Genomic DNA, 16,909 nt, shown 5'->3' with positions numbered 1-16,909 from the left:
TTTAAGTTTGTTACTCAGAATTTTTTCACACTTGGGTGTGAGTTCTTGGGGATGGACAGGGCGATGGGCTCCATGGAGCAGTCGTAGGGGGCTAAGGAAGAAGGGCTCAGGAAGGAGTTGTTTTCCTGCTTCACCTGGACCAGCGCCAGGCCCTTCTGAGAGAAGTTTCTCAGAAAGGCTTACAATTGTAGTATAAACAGAAATTTTAAAACATTCTACCACCACTCATTGCTGATTTTCACAATCAACAGGGGAAGATGTGACTGCCTTAGTGAACTGAAAGAAAACAGCCAACCTCACAATTTGTAATATTTCTCTTTAAGAAGACATGGCATCCAAAAAAACTTCACAAAATTGTCAAAATTTAAAAAGCTGCATTGAGGACACTGGAATGGAATGTCAAAGCACCGAGCTCATTATGCCCCAGTACCTTAATACAAAGTCTCACGTCTCTGGAGCCGCCTCCCTGTTTAACCCAGTAGATAATCTGGCTACCACCTCCGGAAGGGATAAGGCAACGCCATGAGTGATCTGAGGGCCTGTGACCACTTTCACCTCAAAATGCCCTGGATGAACACTCAGTAGAATGCTGCCCTTGGAGGGCTCGGCCCCTGCACAAAGGCCATGTGGGTACTGAGAGCACATAGGAAATACAGCACCACCAGACAAACTCCGGGCTTCGGAGACCGGGGAAGAAGCCAAGCTAGGAATAACTGGAGCTGTGGGAGATGGGTCTCGCTTTTGACCCCCACTTGTGGCTCCCCCTGCCAGGAAGTAGGACTCACTGCCTGGGAGCCCGGTGGCCCTCTTACCAGTGTGTGTGAGCATGTGCCTCTGTAGGGAGCTGGCCCAAGGGAAAACCCGGGGACAGTGGGGACAGGTGATCTTCTGCAGGCAGTTGGTGTACGAGTTCCGCTTGGCCCTCAGCAGCTTGTCTTCTGGGGGACTGCCCTGCTCTTCATCACTGGGCCCATGGTGGTCGGCAGGGGCTCCGGCCACCTCATCCTGAGTGTTGTCCTCCGCTGTCTGCAGAAACGGACTGAATTTGTTGGTGTCTGTGGTGGCCAGCATCTTCTCGATGCTGGCAAACTCCCCGCTGGAGTCCAGGTCCACCCCGCCGCTGTTGGCGCGGGGTCGGCTCCTCATCCCCCTTTTCCGGCCCCTCTTCTTCGACGTGCCCGCTGGGCCCTGCTCGGTGGGAGAGGCAGCCTCTGGGCTGCTGGCTGGAGCGGGAGGCTCACTAGACTCTTTTGGGCTGGTGGTGGCAGCGGGGGTGGCGGCTTTGGGGACAGAACCTCCTAAGCTGTCTGAAGCCGTGGTGTTACCGCCAGTGCTTGAGGGCCCTGGGTCCGCCACCTTGGTTTTCAGCAGGGTGGGGGCCGAGGATACAGATGAGATGATCTGGGCAATGGAGGCCAGCGGGGGCAGCTCTTCTGTCACGGGGGGCTTTGGCAAAAGCAGGGGGGGCTTGGGCCGCAGTGGACGCAGCAAGGCTGTGCCACTCAGGAGGGCTGAGCTGCCCACGAGTGGAGGGCTGCTGACCAGGGCTGAGGAGTAGATTGGGACCGCCAGCTGAACAGGGCCCTGCAGGGGCTGTGCTGGGGGTTCCGGGGTGGCCGCCGGCGCAGGGGCCATGGGGCTTTCCAGGATTCCACTCGGCCCCAAAGTTACTGGAAGAGAAGGGCCGGGTGCCGGGCAGGGAGAGGGCTGCTCGCTGCTCCCCGCCTCCTCCTCAGGCTTCTTGGCTTCGCTGGGAGTGGCCAAATCCTTGTCCCCTTTCCTGAAGTTCTTGGGGATGGACAGGTCAATGGGCTCCATGGAGCAGTCATAGGGGGCCAGGGAAGAAGGGCTCAGAAAGGAGATGTTTTCCTGCTTCACTTGGACCAGTGCCAAGCCCTTCTGAGAGAAGTCCAGGGGCTCATTGAAGTCCACCGCAAAGCTACTGGCGGGCTCCAACTTGATCGAGACATGGGGAGGTGGAGGCTGGGTGGGGCCCCTGTGAAGAAAGCCGTTCTGGGGTTCCAGGAAGGCAGTGAGGGGCTTGCAGTCACCAAGGGCAGCGCAGCCACTGTCCTCCCCGCGCCCCGACGCCTCAGCGGCCGGCGCCTCTGCGGGGCCCAGGCCGTCGGCGGCCAGCACGTAGCTCTCGATGTCCTGCTCGGGCACGTGCAGGTGCTGCTTGAGGATGTGGTGGATGCAGTTGCGCTTGGCCGCGAACGCGGCGCTGCACTCCTTGCACTCGAAGGGCTTGCGGCCCTTATGGCCCCCGCCAAGGCCGCGGCCGCAGTGCGTGCGCATGTGGATGCGCAGGGCACGATAGTGCTTGAGGTCCTCGCCGCACAGCCGGCACACGGTGTCCGGGGCGCAGAAGGCGTCCACCAGCTCGGCCGCGCTGCTACTCACATACTCGATGTTCTTCTCGATATCCTTGCGGGTGGCCTTGAGGTGCTTCTTGCGCAGGTGCCGCTCGCAGTTGGCTTTGACAGTGAAGGGGTAGTGGCAGATCTTGCAAATGTAGGGCCGCTCCCCACTGTGCGTGCGCAGGTGGCGGATGAGCGCGGCCTTGTCGGCGGCGATGTAGTCGCAGATGTTGCACTGGTATGGCGAGATGCCCAGGTGGGAGCGCACGTGGGCACGCAAGACCCCCGAGAAGGCAAACACCTGGTTGCAGAAGCGGCAAGGGTAGAGCACTTTGCGCATGGCGGGCGTCTTCTTGCCGCTGGGCGCTGTCATGAAGGCCTTGAGATCCCCCTCTGTGATCTCCTGCTTGATCTTGGCCTCCATGCTCAGCGGCAGCAGGGCCTCGATGATGCTGTCCTGCTCCAGCTGCGTCTTCATCTCAGGCTGGCCCGGCAGCTCCGCCCGCGGCTGCTGCAGGGAGAGCCGCGTGGCCGCGTTGGGCTGGGTCCCGGACTTGGACTGCAGCAGGTGGGCATTGGAGGCCGCCTCCACTGAGCCTTTGAGGAGCTTCAGGGGTGGTGGCGGCAGGCTGGGGCTGATACAGCCCGGGGAAGCCTGCTGGGCGTTGATGAGAGGCGGGGGCGTGGAGGTGGCCACCACCGTCCGTGGTGTGACCAGGGGCTTTGGCTTCAGAGGGGGCATGTGCTTGAAGATCGCCTGCAGTGGGGCGGCGGGGGCCTTGGAGAAGGGCGGAAGACTGATCTGAGGGGGAGCCGAGGCCGCCATCTTCAGAATCTGCTGGATGTCTGCCAGCTCGATGGCCGACTCGCCAGAGATGGGCTTGACCACAATGCTGCTGTCAGGCTGGATGATGAAGCCCTTCTGGAAGGGCTGCAGGGACAGGTGCTTTATGCTGTCCTTGGTTGCGGGGAGAACTGTGAGAGAACCGCCTAGGGAAGCAGCTTCGAAAGGTGACAGGCTCAGCAGGTTGGTGCAGCCGGGGTCCTGAGGTAGCTGACACTTGAGTGTCTGGAGCTGAATTGCCTGGTTGTCATCCGGCAGGGGCTCCTCGGCGGGGGCAGGCCTGACGTCTTTGGTGTGCTGCAGGCCAAGCAAGGCCAGGAAGCCCTTCTGGTCCAGGGCGTCACCAGGCAGGGGCGTGGCCTGCGGCTTTTCTTGACCCTGGTCTGCCGCCACGTGGGTCTGCTTGTGCAGAGCCAGTGAGCAGAGCATGGGGAACGCCTTGTCACAGGTGTCGCAGACAAAACGGTGTTGCTCGCTGATGCACCTCCGCAGGTTTGTTTCGCACCAGGCCTATATAGAACCCACCGGTAAAAGCAAGGGAACACGTGAAGATTGAAAAAATAATCACTAAACGGAGATGCACAAAGTATTTGTTGTACATTTATCCCAGTACACAGCCTTTCCCCATAACATAAAGAGTTCCCAGCCTGGGCAATATAGCAAGATCCCGTTATCTCTACAAAAAATAAAAATAAATTAGCCAGGTGTGTTGGCTCATGCCTCTAGTCCCAGCTACTCCAGAGACCGAGGCGGGAGGATCACTTGAGGCCAGGAGTTTGTGACTAGCCTGGGCAACATAGCAAGACCTTGTCTCTATAAAAAAAATAAGAAAATTAGCCAGATGTGGTGGTACATGCCTGTGTCCTAGCTATTGGGAGGCTGAGGCAGGAAAAGCACTTGAGCTTAAGGAGGTTGAGTCTGCAGTGAGACATAATTATGCCACACTGCACTTTAGCCTGGGCAACAGAACAAGACTCTGCCTTAAAAGAAAAAAAAAAAAAAAAAAAGTTGACCTTCTCCTGCTTGCTAACACACTGGACTGAATAAGGAAATCCACAAAGCATCTTAAGAATCATGTTTGCGTGATAACTGATATCAATCCACAGGGTATCTCACTAGAGATTCTGAAGTATAGTTAAGTAACAATACCAGAAGGGTAGAATTAATTCTCTTTGTAAAAGTGGGTGCCTTGCAAAACTGAGGGCCAGAGATGTTGGAGAATCAGCTACCCTACCCCTCTATGATTGTGGAAGGGGGATGCTGCCTAGGAGGGGCTATGAGGAATGTCACCTGGGGGGTGTACACACATGGGTGTGTGCATATGGAACAATCCATTGAGTTTGTACCTTGTACACTTGAAGAACAACACTGTTGATACCTTCTATCTCAACTTTTTAAAATGGGGAAAAAAATAATTTCAAAGCAGTTTTATTTATTTATTTTTGAGACTGAGTCTCACTCTGTCACCCAGGCATGATCTCGGTTCACTGTGACCTCCACCTCCCTGGTTCAAGAGATTGTCATGCCTCAGCCTCCCCAGCAGCTGGGATTATAGGCATGTGCCACCATGCCCAGCTAATTTTTTATATTTTTAGTAGAGACGGGGTTTCACTGTGTTGGCCAGGCTGGTCTTGAACTCCTGGCCTCAAGTGTTCCACCTGCCTTGGCCTCCCAAAGTGCTGGGGTTACAGGTATGAGCCACTGTGCCCAGCCAGTTTCAAAGTAGTTTTAGCAGGTGCTTTATTAGCAGTGAATATATATGGCTCTTTTCTTATTCAGGTCAATAATGACCCAAATTGTTTTTAATAGAAACCACAACGCTGGAATATTTAGCTGCAATGCTGATAGTAAAGAAAGATTTTTTTAAAATCCCACAAATTCCGATTATCATAGGACTGGGGTGTTTTACAATTCACAACTTTTATTTTATTTGAAAAAAACTTTTTTTTTTTTTTTTTTAGACAGAGTCTCGGTCTGTTACCCAGGCTGGAGTGCAGTGGCGCGATCTCGACTCACTGCAACCTCAGCCTCCCGGGTTCAAGCAATTCTTCTGCCTCAGCCTCCCAAGTAGCTGGGATTACAGGTGCGTGCTACCACGCCTGGCTAATTTTTGTATTTTTAGTGCAGACAGGGTTTCACCATGTTGGTCAGGCTGGTCTTGAACTCCTGACCTCATGATCCGACTGCCTTGGCCTCCCAAAGTTCTGGGATTAGAGGCATGAGCCACCACGCCCGGCCCTAAAATTTTATTTTATTTTTGAGACAATCTCTCTCTGCCACCCACGCTGGAGTGCAGTGGCACGATTGTGGCTCAATGCAGCCTCAACCTCCTGGGCTCAAGTGATCCTCCCACCTCAGCCTCCCAAGTAGCTGGGACTACTAGGTGCACACCACCATGCCTGGCTAATTTTTAAATTTTTTGTAGAGATAAAGTCTTGCTGTGCTGTCCAGGCAGGACTCAACCTCCTGACCTCAAATGATCTTCCTGCCTTGGCCTCACAAAGTGCTGGCGTTACAGGTGTGAGCCACTGGGGCCTGGTCTACAACTGACAACTTAAACCTCAAAGACCCAAGAACGGGCAAAAGGCACAGAAGAGCTAGACTGATGCACAGTTCATAGGATATTCAACCCCAAACAAGACTATGCACCCTTCTCAACCCAGCAACCCAAGGGAGACCAAAAGGGCCAACGATAATTTTAAGAAAAAAGGTGTTACAAAAAAAGACAAAGCCCAACCGACATTTTAAGGAAAGAAACCTCAGGGAGAGGAAGTTTCCATGGTCTAACTGCATGGACCATGGAAGGCAGTTGCTGGTTGCTTCCATGGGCTGATCAGAATACCTGAGAAATGCGAGGAAACTTCCTACAGGAGAAGTCCGTGAATCCTAAGTCGTGGAAGCCAGCAGGAATCGAAGGGTTGTTCTGTATGAAAGGTCTGCCCATTGCATCCCTGGGAAGTTGTTTGTGGACAAGCGCGTTGTGACGCAGCAGTCCTCGATGTGTTCGAAAGGTGACACAACAAATGTCACATCTAGGAGAGGAAAGGGAGAACATATGAGGCAGAAAGGGAGAGCACATGACGAAGCAGTTAAGTCAGAGTTTCCACTCTTCCAGACTTAAGTTTTTGTTGATTCATTTCAATTGAGTAAAATAAAAATCATATGATGTCAAGAAGCCAGGCTGCATGGTTAGCACCAGAAACCTCTTCCTTTTAAAAAAATTGTATTCTATCAACTTCTGGATACCAAATCTTTGCAGGCAGCACAAGATGTACGTATGACCTAAACACCCACAGTCTGAGCACAAGAAGACAGCTGGGATCCTGAAGCCACCGTGGCCGACCTGCTCGCTCTCGCCTCGATCAGGCATTAGTGGGATCATGTCAGAGGTTTCTCTCTCCCTGAGTTCACTGGATTCTAATTATTGTAAATGTTTAAAAGTCAAAAGAGCATACATTTAAGTAGTATCTAGGGCAATCAATCAGCATCCCTGGCATCTGATAGGGATAAAAATTATTAAATTTTCCAATCTAATTAGAAGTGATGGTGATTGTGCATTAAGTTGTGGTATTAGCATCATCATTATCTGAATGATAACCACGGTCCTCACGGACTGAGCCCAGGCGCCCTGACAGCTCAGCACATATGACAACCCCAGCAGGCAGGTGCGTATCATGACCCTCATCTTCCAGATGAACACCGGTGATCAAAAATATGAAGCGATGTGACTCAGGCCACACAGCCAGTAAGAAGCACACACAAAATGTCAGCCTGAGTTCCTGCTCCCACCCATGCTTATCACAAGGCTGTCTCCCCTTCCTTGAAAGACTCCCACAGAGGCAGTCCACTTCAAAATCTGACCCTTCATTTCAGAGATGATCTTTGACATCCTAAATGTTCTGGGCCACACAGATGCATAGCAAACACCACTTTATAATATTGTCTCTGCTTTTCATACCAGTATTGTCTTCTAGGTCTTCACTGAGAACCATATTAAAAATTTTACATCAGTGTGCAGATGGGTGGATAAAAACAAAATACCATTGTTATGGTATTATCAACATCCCCTAGACTTGCATGGAATGTAGTAGCCACCAAAGGCACATGTGGCTATTCAAATTTAAATTAATTAAAGTTTCCTCAGTCACTTCAGCCTTCTTTTAAGGGCTCAACTGCATCGGGAAGCACAGACACAGTATGTTTCCACGATCACAGGATATTCTGTTGGACAATGCCGTATACCAAGCATCATTCCATGTATTTATGTGTGCAAGCCTATCTGACCCTCACCACCTCTAAGGTAGCTCCTTTTATCACTGTTTCAGCCAGGCAAAGCCACTTGCTTATGTCCACACTGCATGTATGTCAGTGAAAAGTTTTTTGAGTTGAGAGTCTTCCCTGGAAATAAAGAGATAACGAAGTCAGCCACGAAGCAGCTGTGCTCACTTTCAGGAAGCACTGAAAGGAAGAAGTACCAGTATGTGCCGCCCTGCTTGCCTTATCGTGCCGTAGCGGGCACAGCAGAACCCGGTCCTGCTGTGCATGCTCCTCCCCTGGCTCCCCTGTTCAGGAAGGGTCTCTCCTGAGCACTCTCCTGTCACTGCTCAGCTACCTTTGGAACCCCAAACCCAGGTCCCCATGAGCCACTCAAAACACAGCGTTCCTTTTGAGGGAATTCTGCTGAGCTCACCACTGTGGTCAAGGCCCAGGGAAGGGACAGATCTGGATAATGAAGAACACCTTTAGGGGCTGGAAGTCCTCACACTGCGGGCCCAGATGTCAAAGTACCCAGCGGTCTAAATCACAGGCCATGAGATAGATCCTGCGGGGAAGCAGAATGGATGCAGCCCCTCTGGGTGAGGTTCTTTCTGGCTTAAATACGTTCAAGCTCTGAGCTGTGCACACAGAGAGGACAGTGACCCTTGGAGGCAACAACAGCCTCTGTCCTGGAGATAGAGCTCCTTCCTTCTCCCACCCCCACTTCATTTCCCCCATGCTCAAGTTCAACTGCACCCTCCCCATGGTCACCAATCCATCACCTTGCCACCACATGGCTGAAAGATCTATATTGGACTGAAAGGATAAGAGAAATGTCTGAATTGGGAAAATCTAACTCTGATCAGAGATATTTGATATATTCACAAGTGAATGAATTTTTTAGTTACGATAATATTTTGGCTATGCTTTTTAAAAAGGTTCCTTTTAAAAAAAGATATATAATGCAATATTTATAAATAAAACATAGGATATCTGGGATTTGTTTTGAAATTACCTGGGTCGGGGAAGAGAGAAAACAAAATTGGCTGTGAGTTGATAATCCCTGAAACTGGATAAGGGTACATGGGAGTTTATTATACCAGAATTTTGCAAGCCAAACTAAAGCAGAATCCTAGATTTTTACGATTATGGCATTCAACTGTGCACAGGTATCTTACCTAGCCTAAATTTGACAGCAACTAAAAAAAAAAAAATACTCTGTCCAATCTGCACTGTAAATAAGCCTTTCCAACATGTTTCCACAGAGACTATTCTTTTCTTTTATTAAAACATTCCATCAGCTTATATAAAATTTAATTAAATTATAATAAATTATTACAAGTATTACAGACATAAACAGGTTGGGAAGAGACTGTTCGTAGCACACAAGTCAACTGCAAAAGGCAGGCAGGTAGGACTGAGAGGTGGCCGCAAACTTTCTGAAATGTGTACCGCTTCTATAAAAAAGGTTTTCGTACGTGCTCCATATGTGTTTGTTGTTTAGCTGAGAATGTGTACGTGTGTACATAGGTAGTATATGTATTTATGTACATATGTATTTGCATATATGTAATGTGCCAGGTACATTACCAAATAGACATTTTAAAAGGGTGAGATAAAAAATATATTTTTTTCCTTGTATCCTAGAGATCTTCCTGAATACTCTTCACCTTTTTTTTTTTTTTTTTTTTTTTTTTTTGAGACAAGACTTTCGTTGCCCAGGCTGGAGTGCAATGGCACAATCTTGGTTCACCGCAACCTCCGCTTCCCCGGTTCAAGTGATTCTCCCGCCTCAGCCTCCTGAGTAGCTAGGATTACAGGCATGCGCCACCACGCCCAGCTAATTTTTGTGTTTTAGTAGAGACAGGGGTTCTCCATGTTGGCCAGGCTGGCCTTGAACTCCTGACCTCAGCTGATCTGCCTGCCTCGGCCTCCCAAACTGCTGGGATTACAGGCGTGAGCCACCGTGCCCGGCCTTTTTTTTTTTTAAAGAGAGTCTTGCTCTGTCGCCCAGGCTGGAGTGCAGTGGCATGATCATAGCTCATTGCAGCCTTGAACTCCTGGGCGCAAGTGATCCTCCCACCTCAGCCTCCCTTCATAGCTGGGACTATAGGCATGTGCCACTATGCCTGGTTAATTTTTTAAATTTTTTGTAGAGACATGGTGTCACTATGTTGCCCAGGCTGGTCTCGAACTCCTGGGCTCAAGCAATGCTCCTGAATTGGCCTCCCAAAGTGCTGGGATTACAGGTATGAGCCACTGTGCTTGGCTACTCTCCACTTTTGAGACTTCTGTACTAGTGCACAGCCTATTGGTTATGAATATTTAGTGTGACTGGCATTAACAAGTAGGTTTTATGAAGGGAATAGAGAATGAATGCCTCTTAATATGGCAATTAGATTTAGAATTTACTGTACCTCTATGGTTGTAGTGATTTTTTCTCTTTTTTGAGGCAGGCTCGCTATGTTGCCCAGACTGGCCTTGAACTCTTGGGCTCAAGCAATCCTCCCGTCTCAGCCTCCCTAGTAACTAGGGCTACAGGTGTGCACCCCTACACCTGGCTTGAATTTTTAATAACATTGAGGTTTCTTTTTGTCTCTTATGCCTGTGTCTGTCTTCTTCATTCTCTCCCTCACCCTTAAATCCCTCCTGTTTCTGGACAGCTTCATATGTAGTAGGTGATGAAGGCATGACAATAAACACGTGGCAGAATTATTCAGTATTGATCACAAATTCTGTGTCCCTGGGAAGGCAGCTGTGGAGCAGTGGGTGGTAGGGGGATGTGGGCTCAGGGACCAGAGACACCAGGTGGGGATCAGGGAGTTCAGATTGCGTGACCTTGGACAACTTATTTCCATGTGCACTTCAGCTGCTGGCTATGTAAAATTTCCCAAACATGCCAAGAGATAAGAATCCCCACATGACCTTGTTAAAAAAAGCAGACTCCTAGATCACCCCAGACCAACTGAAATCAGAATAACTAGAAGATGGGCCTAAGAATCTGTATATGAACAAGCACACCAGCGGATTCTTATAGTTAGATAAGTTTGGAAAATATAGTGAGTTAGGTGTGAGAATCTGCTATCTAGAAACGTCTTAAACTACAAGCCTGTTAGAATGTTAGAACTCCCAGAGAAAAGAAGTTACCAATACTTTACTCATCTTTGTTACTTCTCTCCTGTTCCTTTCCTTCTTCATACTTCAGTTTCCCTTCTCATCTAAAACGGGGGGATCTTTGCAGTTACTGTGAATAACAAAGTGCTTTGAAAACTGCAAAGTACTTTTCCAAATTTAGTCATTATGTTATTGTACTAGGGGAAAAAAGAAATCAGGAAAAGTCCATTTCCTGGCACGTTTTAGCTAACGTGAAAAATCAGGAAAAACTGAGTTTTAATTTCAAAGGAACGTGTTCTCTCTTCTCACTTTCAAGAACTTCACAATCGTCCTTACTACTTCTGTCTAACTGCAAGACTCATGGGGAGAAAAGTGTTCTTTCTGGCCAGTCTTCTGCCTCATCCCACCTGCTCCCTTCACCTGCCTCCTGAAAAGAAGTGCATGCTCTCCCAGCCTGCACAAGCACTTAACCTCCTAACAGAGTCTAAGCAAGGTGATCCACACTTCACACCCTTTTCATGGAATTTCAACTAAGGCACTCCTGTAAGTCAAAAGACATAAAACATGAAAGTGGCAGAGAAGAAATTTCTGCTTTGAAACCAGAAGCATGTGGTGCAGTTGGTTAAAAGGAAGAAACACCCACAGAAAAACACTTGCCTCCCTGCCTCACACTCAGCACCTGTTGATAGACCTTAAATAAAACCAGTGTGGAAAACCACCACCCAGAAACACTTGGGTCAGCCCTATCAGGTGGAGACGCGAGGGTTCATCCAGCCTTCCCAAGGCCCCAAGGAGAAAGCTTTGCAACCTTGTTTCTAAGCAGCTCTTCAAGGACAATAGAGGCCACTGTAAATCTGTGGAGGGAGCTGCTGGATGCAAAGCCGGCTGCAGGCATCAGGGTATTTGCAAACCTCCTTTGGGCTTGTCAATCTCCATTAAGACCACAGCCACTGGCCAGGTGGTCCCCATGACTCTCTCCTCACCCCGTCTGTGGTGTATCTCCACTCTGCCAGGGGCTCATAAAGAGCACGATTGCAAAATATTAATATTTAGATGGGGCAGAACTGCACTTAGAGCCACAGGAGAGGGGAGGGCTGTAGGACAATTTCGTTTTGCAAGAGATCTTGACAATGTGCCAGAGGAAAGGTTTACAAATCTGACTGGCTGCCTTTTGATTTTCTGGCAACAGAGATAACTCGATGTTGGAAACAGGGTAACTTTTCCAAATGGAAACTAACTTTGCTGTCAGTAAAGTAAATGTATTTGGGGGAAGTGTATCTCTTTGTAGAATTTAAAGAAAATTAACAAAACCCCACTGACCCTTTCAAAAACAAAACTTTCTTTTTCTTTTAAAATCACACTACATTACTTTCAGGAAGAAAAAAAAATCATCAGTGGAAAAATCTCCAAACGACAGATTAAGGTTAGATTACACACGGAATCCAAGAGAGACATTCAGCCTGACCTCAACTTACAGGAGCTGCTTAGCATATGTGAACTCCAAATCACTGTGCTCACAGAAATAAGTGTTTCTGTACCAAGACAGTGCACAAGGGCCTGTTTCACCCAGAAAACACCTGCATTCTAGCACACGTTGGCCAGTGTTTCTGTAAGAGGATAAGAAACTTTAGAGTGCTGCAGTAGATTGGACCATTCCCCACCCCATGTATGACATGCCAGCCGCTGAACTGTGGGTCCTGCCTCCAGTGGGGCTGCTCCACTGTGGAGGTTCCTATTATGGGGTGGAGGGGCTCTAGCAGTTCTCAGGGTAGATGGTAGGAGGGGGCTGTGGTGTTGGGGTGTGTGGAATTGGGGCTCCCTGGAACAGCAGAGGTGAAGCAGCTGCCTGCAATTATCCTCCATCCCTTCCTTCCTCCCTTAGTATCAACTGTAATGTCCCTGGCAGCACTGGGTAGGGTGAAGTAGAGAGAAGGGCTGGGGGTCCCAGTGGAGGAAGACGACTCCCAGGTCATAAGGTAAGCTCTTTCTACATGGCCACTGGTATGTAAAGGCACAGATGGCAGAAAGGTGGGTGCCAACACCAGGGGCCGGGAACCACGATCACAGAGAGTCTCTGATATGTGCTTAGAGAAGTGCCTGTGGTTGTCAGTGACTACACAGGCACTGTCACAGCCCTTACTGTCCCTTTTCCAAAAATCAAACAGACAAGCAAAATCCCACAGCATACTGGCTCTGACCCTTGCTGGGCTGGAAAGGGCACAGCGCTAACATGGTCAGAGAAGTCTGACTCCCACACGAGCTGGTGAACTCCACGCTGTCCTGAAGTCACAGAGACCCAACCCGCCAGCCACTGCCTGACCACGTGCCTGAGTCACCAAAGGCAGGAGGTACATAGGGCGAGGGGTGGGACCAACCAGCTCCAACAGGTCAAGAAAATACACTCAGTTGCTAGCTGGGGTTTTGTCCTTTCAATCCTCAAGGGACTTTAATACAACAAATAATGTTCTTATTCACACTAAGATTCACTAAGTCTTAAGAAAACAAAAGTAAATTAAAATTTTATTTTATTTTTATTATTTTAGAAACAGCGTCTCACTTTGGAGTGCAGTGGTGCAATCTCAGCTCACTGCAACCTCTACTTCCTGGATTCATGCGATTCTCATGCCTCAGCCTCCCCAGTAGCTGGGATTACAGGCCTGAGACACCGTGCCTGGCTTTTTTTTTTTTTTTTTTTTTTTGTATTTTAGTAGAGATGGAGTTTCGCCGTGTTGGCCAGACGGGTCTCCAACTCCTCACCTCAAGCGATCCCCTTGCTTCGGCCTCCCAAAGTACTGGGATTACAAACATGAGCCACCGTGAGGCCCTAAAATTTTAAAAAGCATTGAATTAATGGCTGTCTGTGCTACACAGCCTGCCTATTTAGGCAGGGCACAGATATCTGTTCTTCTGACAGCAAATGTCCTTGGAAGAAGACAGGATATCCTTTTTTTTTTTAAAAAAAAGAAAGTTGCACAATTCTGAGCTGGGATAGAAATGCAGTGTGATAAATATGTAAATATGTTGTTATGGTATGGACATTCTCTAGAGGGAGTAATGGTAAAGAGGCAGCCAAAAATAGATCCAGCAGTTTTGATATCTCACAGCAGAGTTAAGGTACTTATCAGGAATAACTATCACTGTTAAAAGCATCAGCCCTGAAAAGGGAATCTGCAATCTGTAGCCAGTAACTGAGCCTAGTACCTAAAATGGGTAGGGTGCATGCCCAAAGGCAAATTTATCAGCAATGTGATTTACAGAAATGGAAAACAAGGACACCAAAGTCTTTTTTTTTTTTTTAAACTTCTTAACCTTGTGGCTAAACAGTTTTGGGATTAGCTCCCCCAGTGCTCACTAACAGTAGTATTTTATTCATCTGGCGACCTTAACTCTCCAGAATAAGATGAAAATCCCAAAGTCAACAAAAAAGCCTTAACAGAGTGGCCCAGGGATGAGAAACCACTCAGGTGCTTCCTTGGGCTCTCTTCTCTGTCACGTAACTCCATCAAGTCTACCATTGTGATAGCTGAGGGACAGATATCTGACCTCCTCACAATCAGCAAGAAGGGTGAATTTTTTTTTTTTAAATGATGCTAAGCATATTTTTGAAAGGCTGCATTGGCAAATTTCAAACATCAGGAAACTCACTTCCTTAGAACCCTAGGGTTCCCTCAACAATCTAAAGAAAGTGATGTGTTGTTCTGTTACATGAAAGTGTCGAGTTCCTTCACGTTTCTAAATATCTGCTTTTCACACAGTGGGATTAAGAAACGTGGGAAGCAAGACTCAGACCAAATTTAAAGAGCCACTCCATTTCCCAATCTTTACAAAAGCGAAACTAGATAAAAACAGCTGTTTATAAGAGTAAAGGACAAATTGCTTTCATGTTCTCTGCCAAGTAAATCACACCTGGAATTTGACTCCTTTTCAATTCCATTGGAATGGGATAGCCATGGAGTGGCACAACACCTATAACTGTAAATGTTGGAAGGTTTAAAATATCTAAAAATTTTAATTTTATATAAAATTTTATATAAAAATACATTCTAAATAATAGTATCAGAAGAAAAATTTCATTTAGTATTTGTTACACTCTGAGGATTGTGGATTATCTCCCTTCATCCTCACAACAGCCTTCAAATCTATTTTCCAGATAGGGAAACCAAGTCACCACTTGCCCGAGGTCACAGAGCTGCCAGGTGGCAGGCTGGGACAGAGCCGGCTGGCTTCATTCCACTCTGCCAGGCTGTGCGTTCAGAGGACAGCTATTTGCAGATGCCCTGGCTCCTTATGTGACCCACACATCCTTAATGCCTGGACGCTGGCTCAGCTGGGAGCATTTCCTAATGCTGACACTCCCTGCTCCCTGCAACCCTCATCAGAAGAACCTGCGAAATACCTGCCGAGAAGCTGCCACTCAGCTCGGCCATTTCCTTCAGATACTGCATTCCTTCCTCATTATTGTGTTTTAATGGAGAGACTGGCATTCCTTCTCAAAAGGGATTTCATGCTTCATTTTTCCTGTTCTGTCTCCAGAGGCCAGAAGGAGTAAGTGCAAACAACCTCTCCTCTAGAGTCCCAACCAACTCACACATTCTTCTCTCCTCAGCCCACCCTCCCCTGCCCATCTCGGGGCAGAGAACTGACATCCGACAGCTGCACTAATCTCTCCCAGTTGCTGCAAGCAACAGTGATGGCCCTGTGACAGGGCCCTGGCCAGGCAGCCGTCCCTCCCCATGCCCCAGGAACCCGCCCAGGCTGCACACAGCAAACCAATGCCCCGCTCCGACTGTTCAACCAAACCAGCGTGGCGTGAAGCATTGGGCAGAGTCTGAGGGACTTCACAAAGGGTGTGTAGTGGCTACCGAAGCTGGGTGGGCCACTCCTTGCTCTGGGCCTTGGGTGGGGGACAGGGTAGTCCTGACCAAGGCTTCTGTACCTGTCAGGTGAGGGGTGAGGGCAGTCTTCCCCTCCTTGAGGGACCTCTGTTCATAGCCCCCGGAAGTGTTTAAAATCTGTTTCTGCCTGCCCAAGCCTCAGACTCACAGACTCTTCCATAGAAGATGCTGACAAATATTTGATCTTTTCCCTGTTTTTAGGATGACATTTGACAAGGGTGGGATCAATACCAGGTATATGAGGAGTCTTGGGGTCTCTGTAGGTGGTAGGCGTGCAGTGAAGGGAGATAAACATTCCTTGGAACAGTGGAGAATGCAGGAAAAAGAAGGCATTTCCCTTTGGTGGCCCCACTACTAAGATACAGGAAGGGGGTGGTCTCAGCTGCCCTCACTACTCATGGAGCCGAGGTTCCTGCCAGAGCCCCCTTGGGCTCCCTACGTACTAATTCCCAACAGAGATTTAATGTCATCACCTTGAACTCAGAGATGACCAGGGTCAATGAAGTACCAGACCCGGTTGGGCCCTGACCCAGAGGAAATTAAGTGAAGCACCACAGCCTCTGATGTAAAATCCCAAGGAGAAGTTTTGCATCCACCAGATCCCTCTGCCTGCCTGGAATCTGAGGGAAATGTGCCCTCCTGGGCCCTGAACTCACCCCTGAACTTTGTTTTATAACCAACCAGCTTGTTTTGTGCCTAGCCCGTACCCTGTCTCAAACATCACTCTTTCCTTCAAGCCTGGGCAAGTGCCTGGCACAGAGTACAAACTCAATCATTTGCTGGGTACATTTTAACTGAAATGATGTTAACATTACTTATTACCCGAACTCCTTTCATCAGGGGGCCATCTAAGATTACACAATAACTTTGGCCAAGTTTCACCCTCAGCAGTGGCTGTGCCAACAGGGTGACCATCCAGCTGCCGCCCTTGGGCCTTCACACACAAGACACGGCTCCGCATCAGAGCTGCAGCCCTCCCTGCCGTAGGTGGCTCATCTGAAACCTCTCTGTGGGCTGTTAAGCACCTGAAATGTGGCTGGTGTGGCGCAGCCAAGATGGGCTGGGGTCGCGTCACACACACCAGATTTCAAAGAGTCAGTACATGGAAGCAAGAATGTGAATCACATCACTCACAATTTTTCTATTGATTACGTGTTGACATTATATTTTGATGATACTGGTATACTCGATGAAGCATTATTCATTTTGTCTCTTTCTTTTTACTTTTTAAAACATGACTACTAGGGCCAGGCAGGGTGGCTCACGCCTACAATCCCAGCACTTTGGGAGGCTAAGGTGGGCAGATCACTTGAGCCCAGGAGTTCAAGACCAGCCTGGGCAACATAGGGAGACTCTGTCTCTGCAAAATATACAAAAAAATTAGCTGCATGTGATGGCACATGCCTGTGGTTCCAGCTACTTGGGAGGCTGAGGTGGAA

The 16,909-nt window shown here is 48.6% G+C and overlaps 1 protein-coding gene across 10 annotated transcripts in view; it reads right to left on the bottom strand.

The window, feature by feature from the left end:
* The window catches only part of RREB1 (ras responsive element binding protein 1), a 144,199-nt gene that overhangs the window by 19,247 nt on the left and 108,043 nt on the right, over positions 1 to 16,909 (bottom strand). For all 10 annotated transcript variants that reach the window (XM_055390776.2, XM_004043239.5, XM_055390780.2 and 7 more), the window contains 2 exons: positions 6,047 to 6,236; positions 813 to 3,714 (listed from right to left, as the gene is read on the bottom strand). In XM_055390776.2, coding sequence (XP_055246751.1) covers positions 813 to 3,714; positions 6,047 to 6,236 — 3,092 coding nt within the window. The remainder of the gene's footprint in view (positions 1 to 812; positions 3,715 to 6,046; positions 6,237 to 16,909) is intronic.

The sequence above is a fragment of the Gorilla gorilla genome, chromosome 5, assembly GCF_029281585.2.
Source record: "Gorilla gorilla gorilla isolate KB3781 chromosome 5, NHGRI_mGorGor1-v2.1_pri, whole genome shotgun sequence".
In the NCBI taxonomy this organism is placed as follows: domain Eukaryota; kingdom Metazoa; phylum Chordata; class Mammalia; order Primates; family Hominidae; genus Gorilla; species Gorilla gorilla.
Note: the sequence above shows the minus strand (reverse complement) of the source record. Positions and strands in the feature narration are given on the sequence as shown.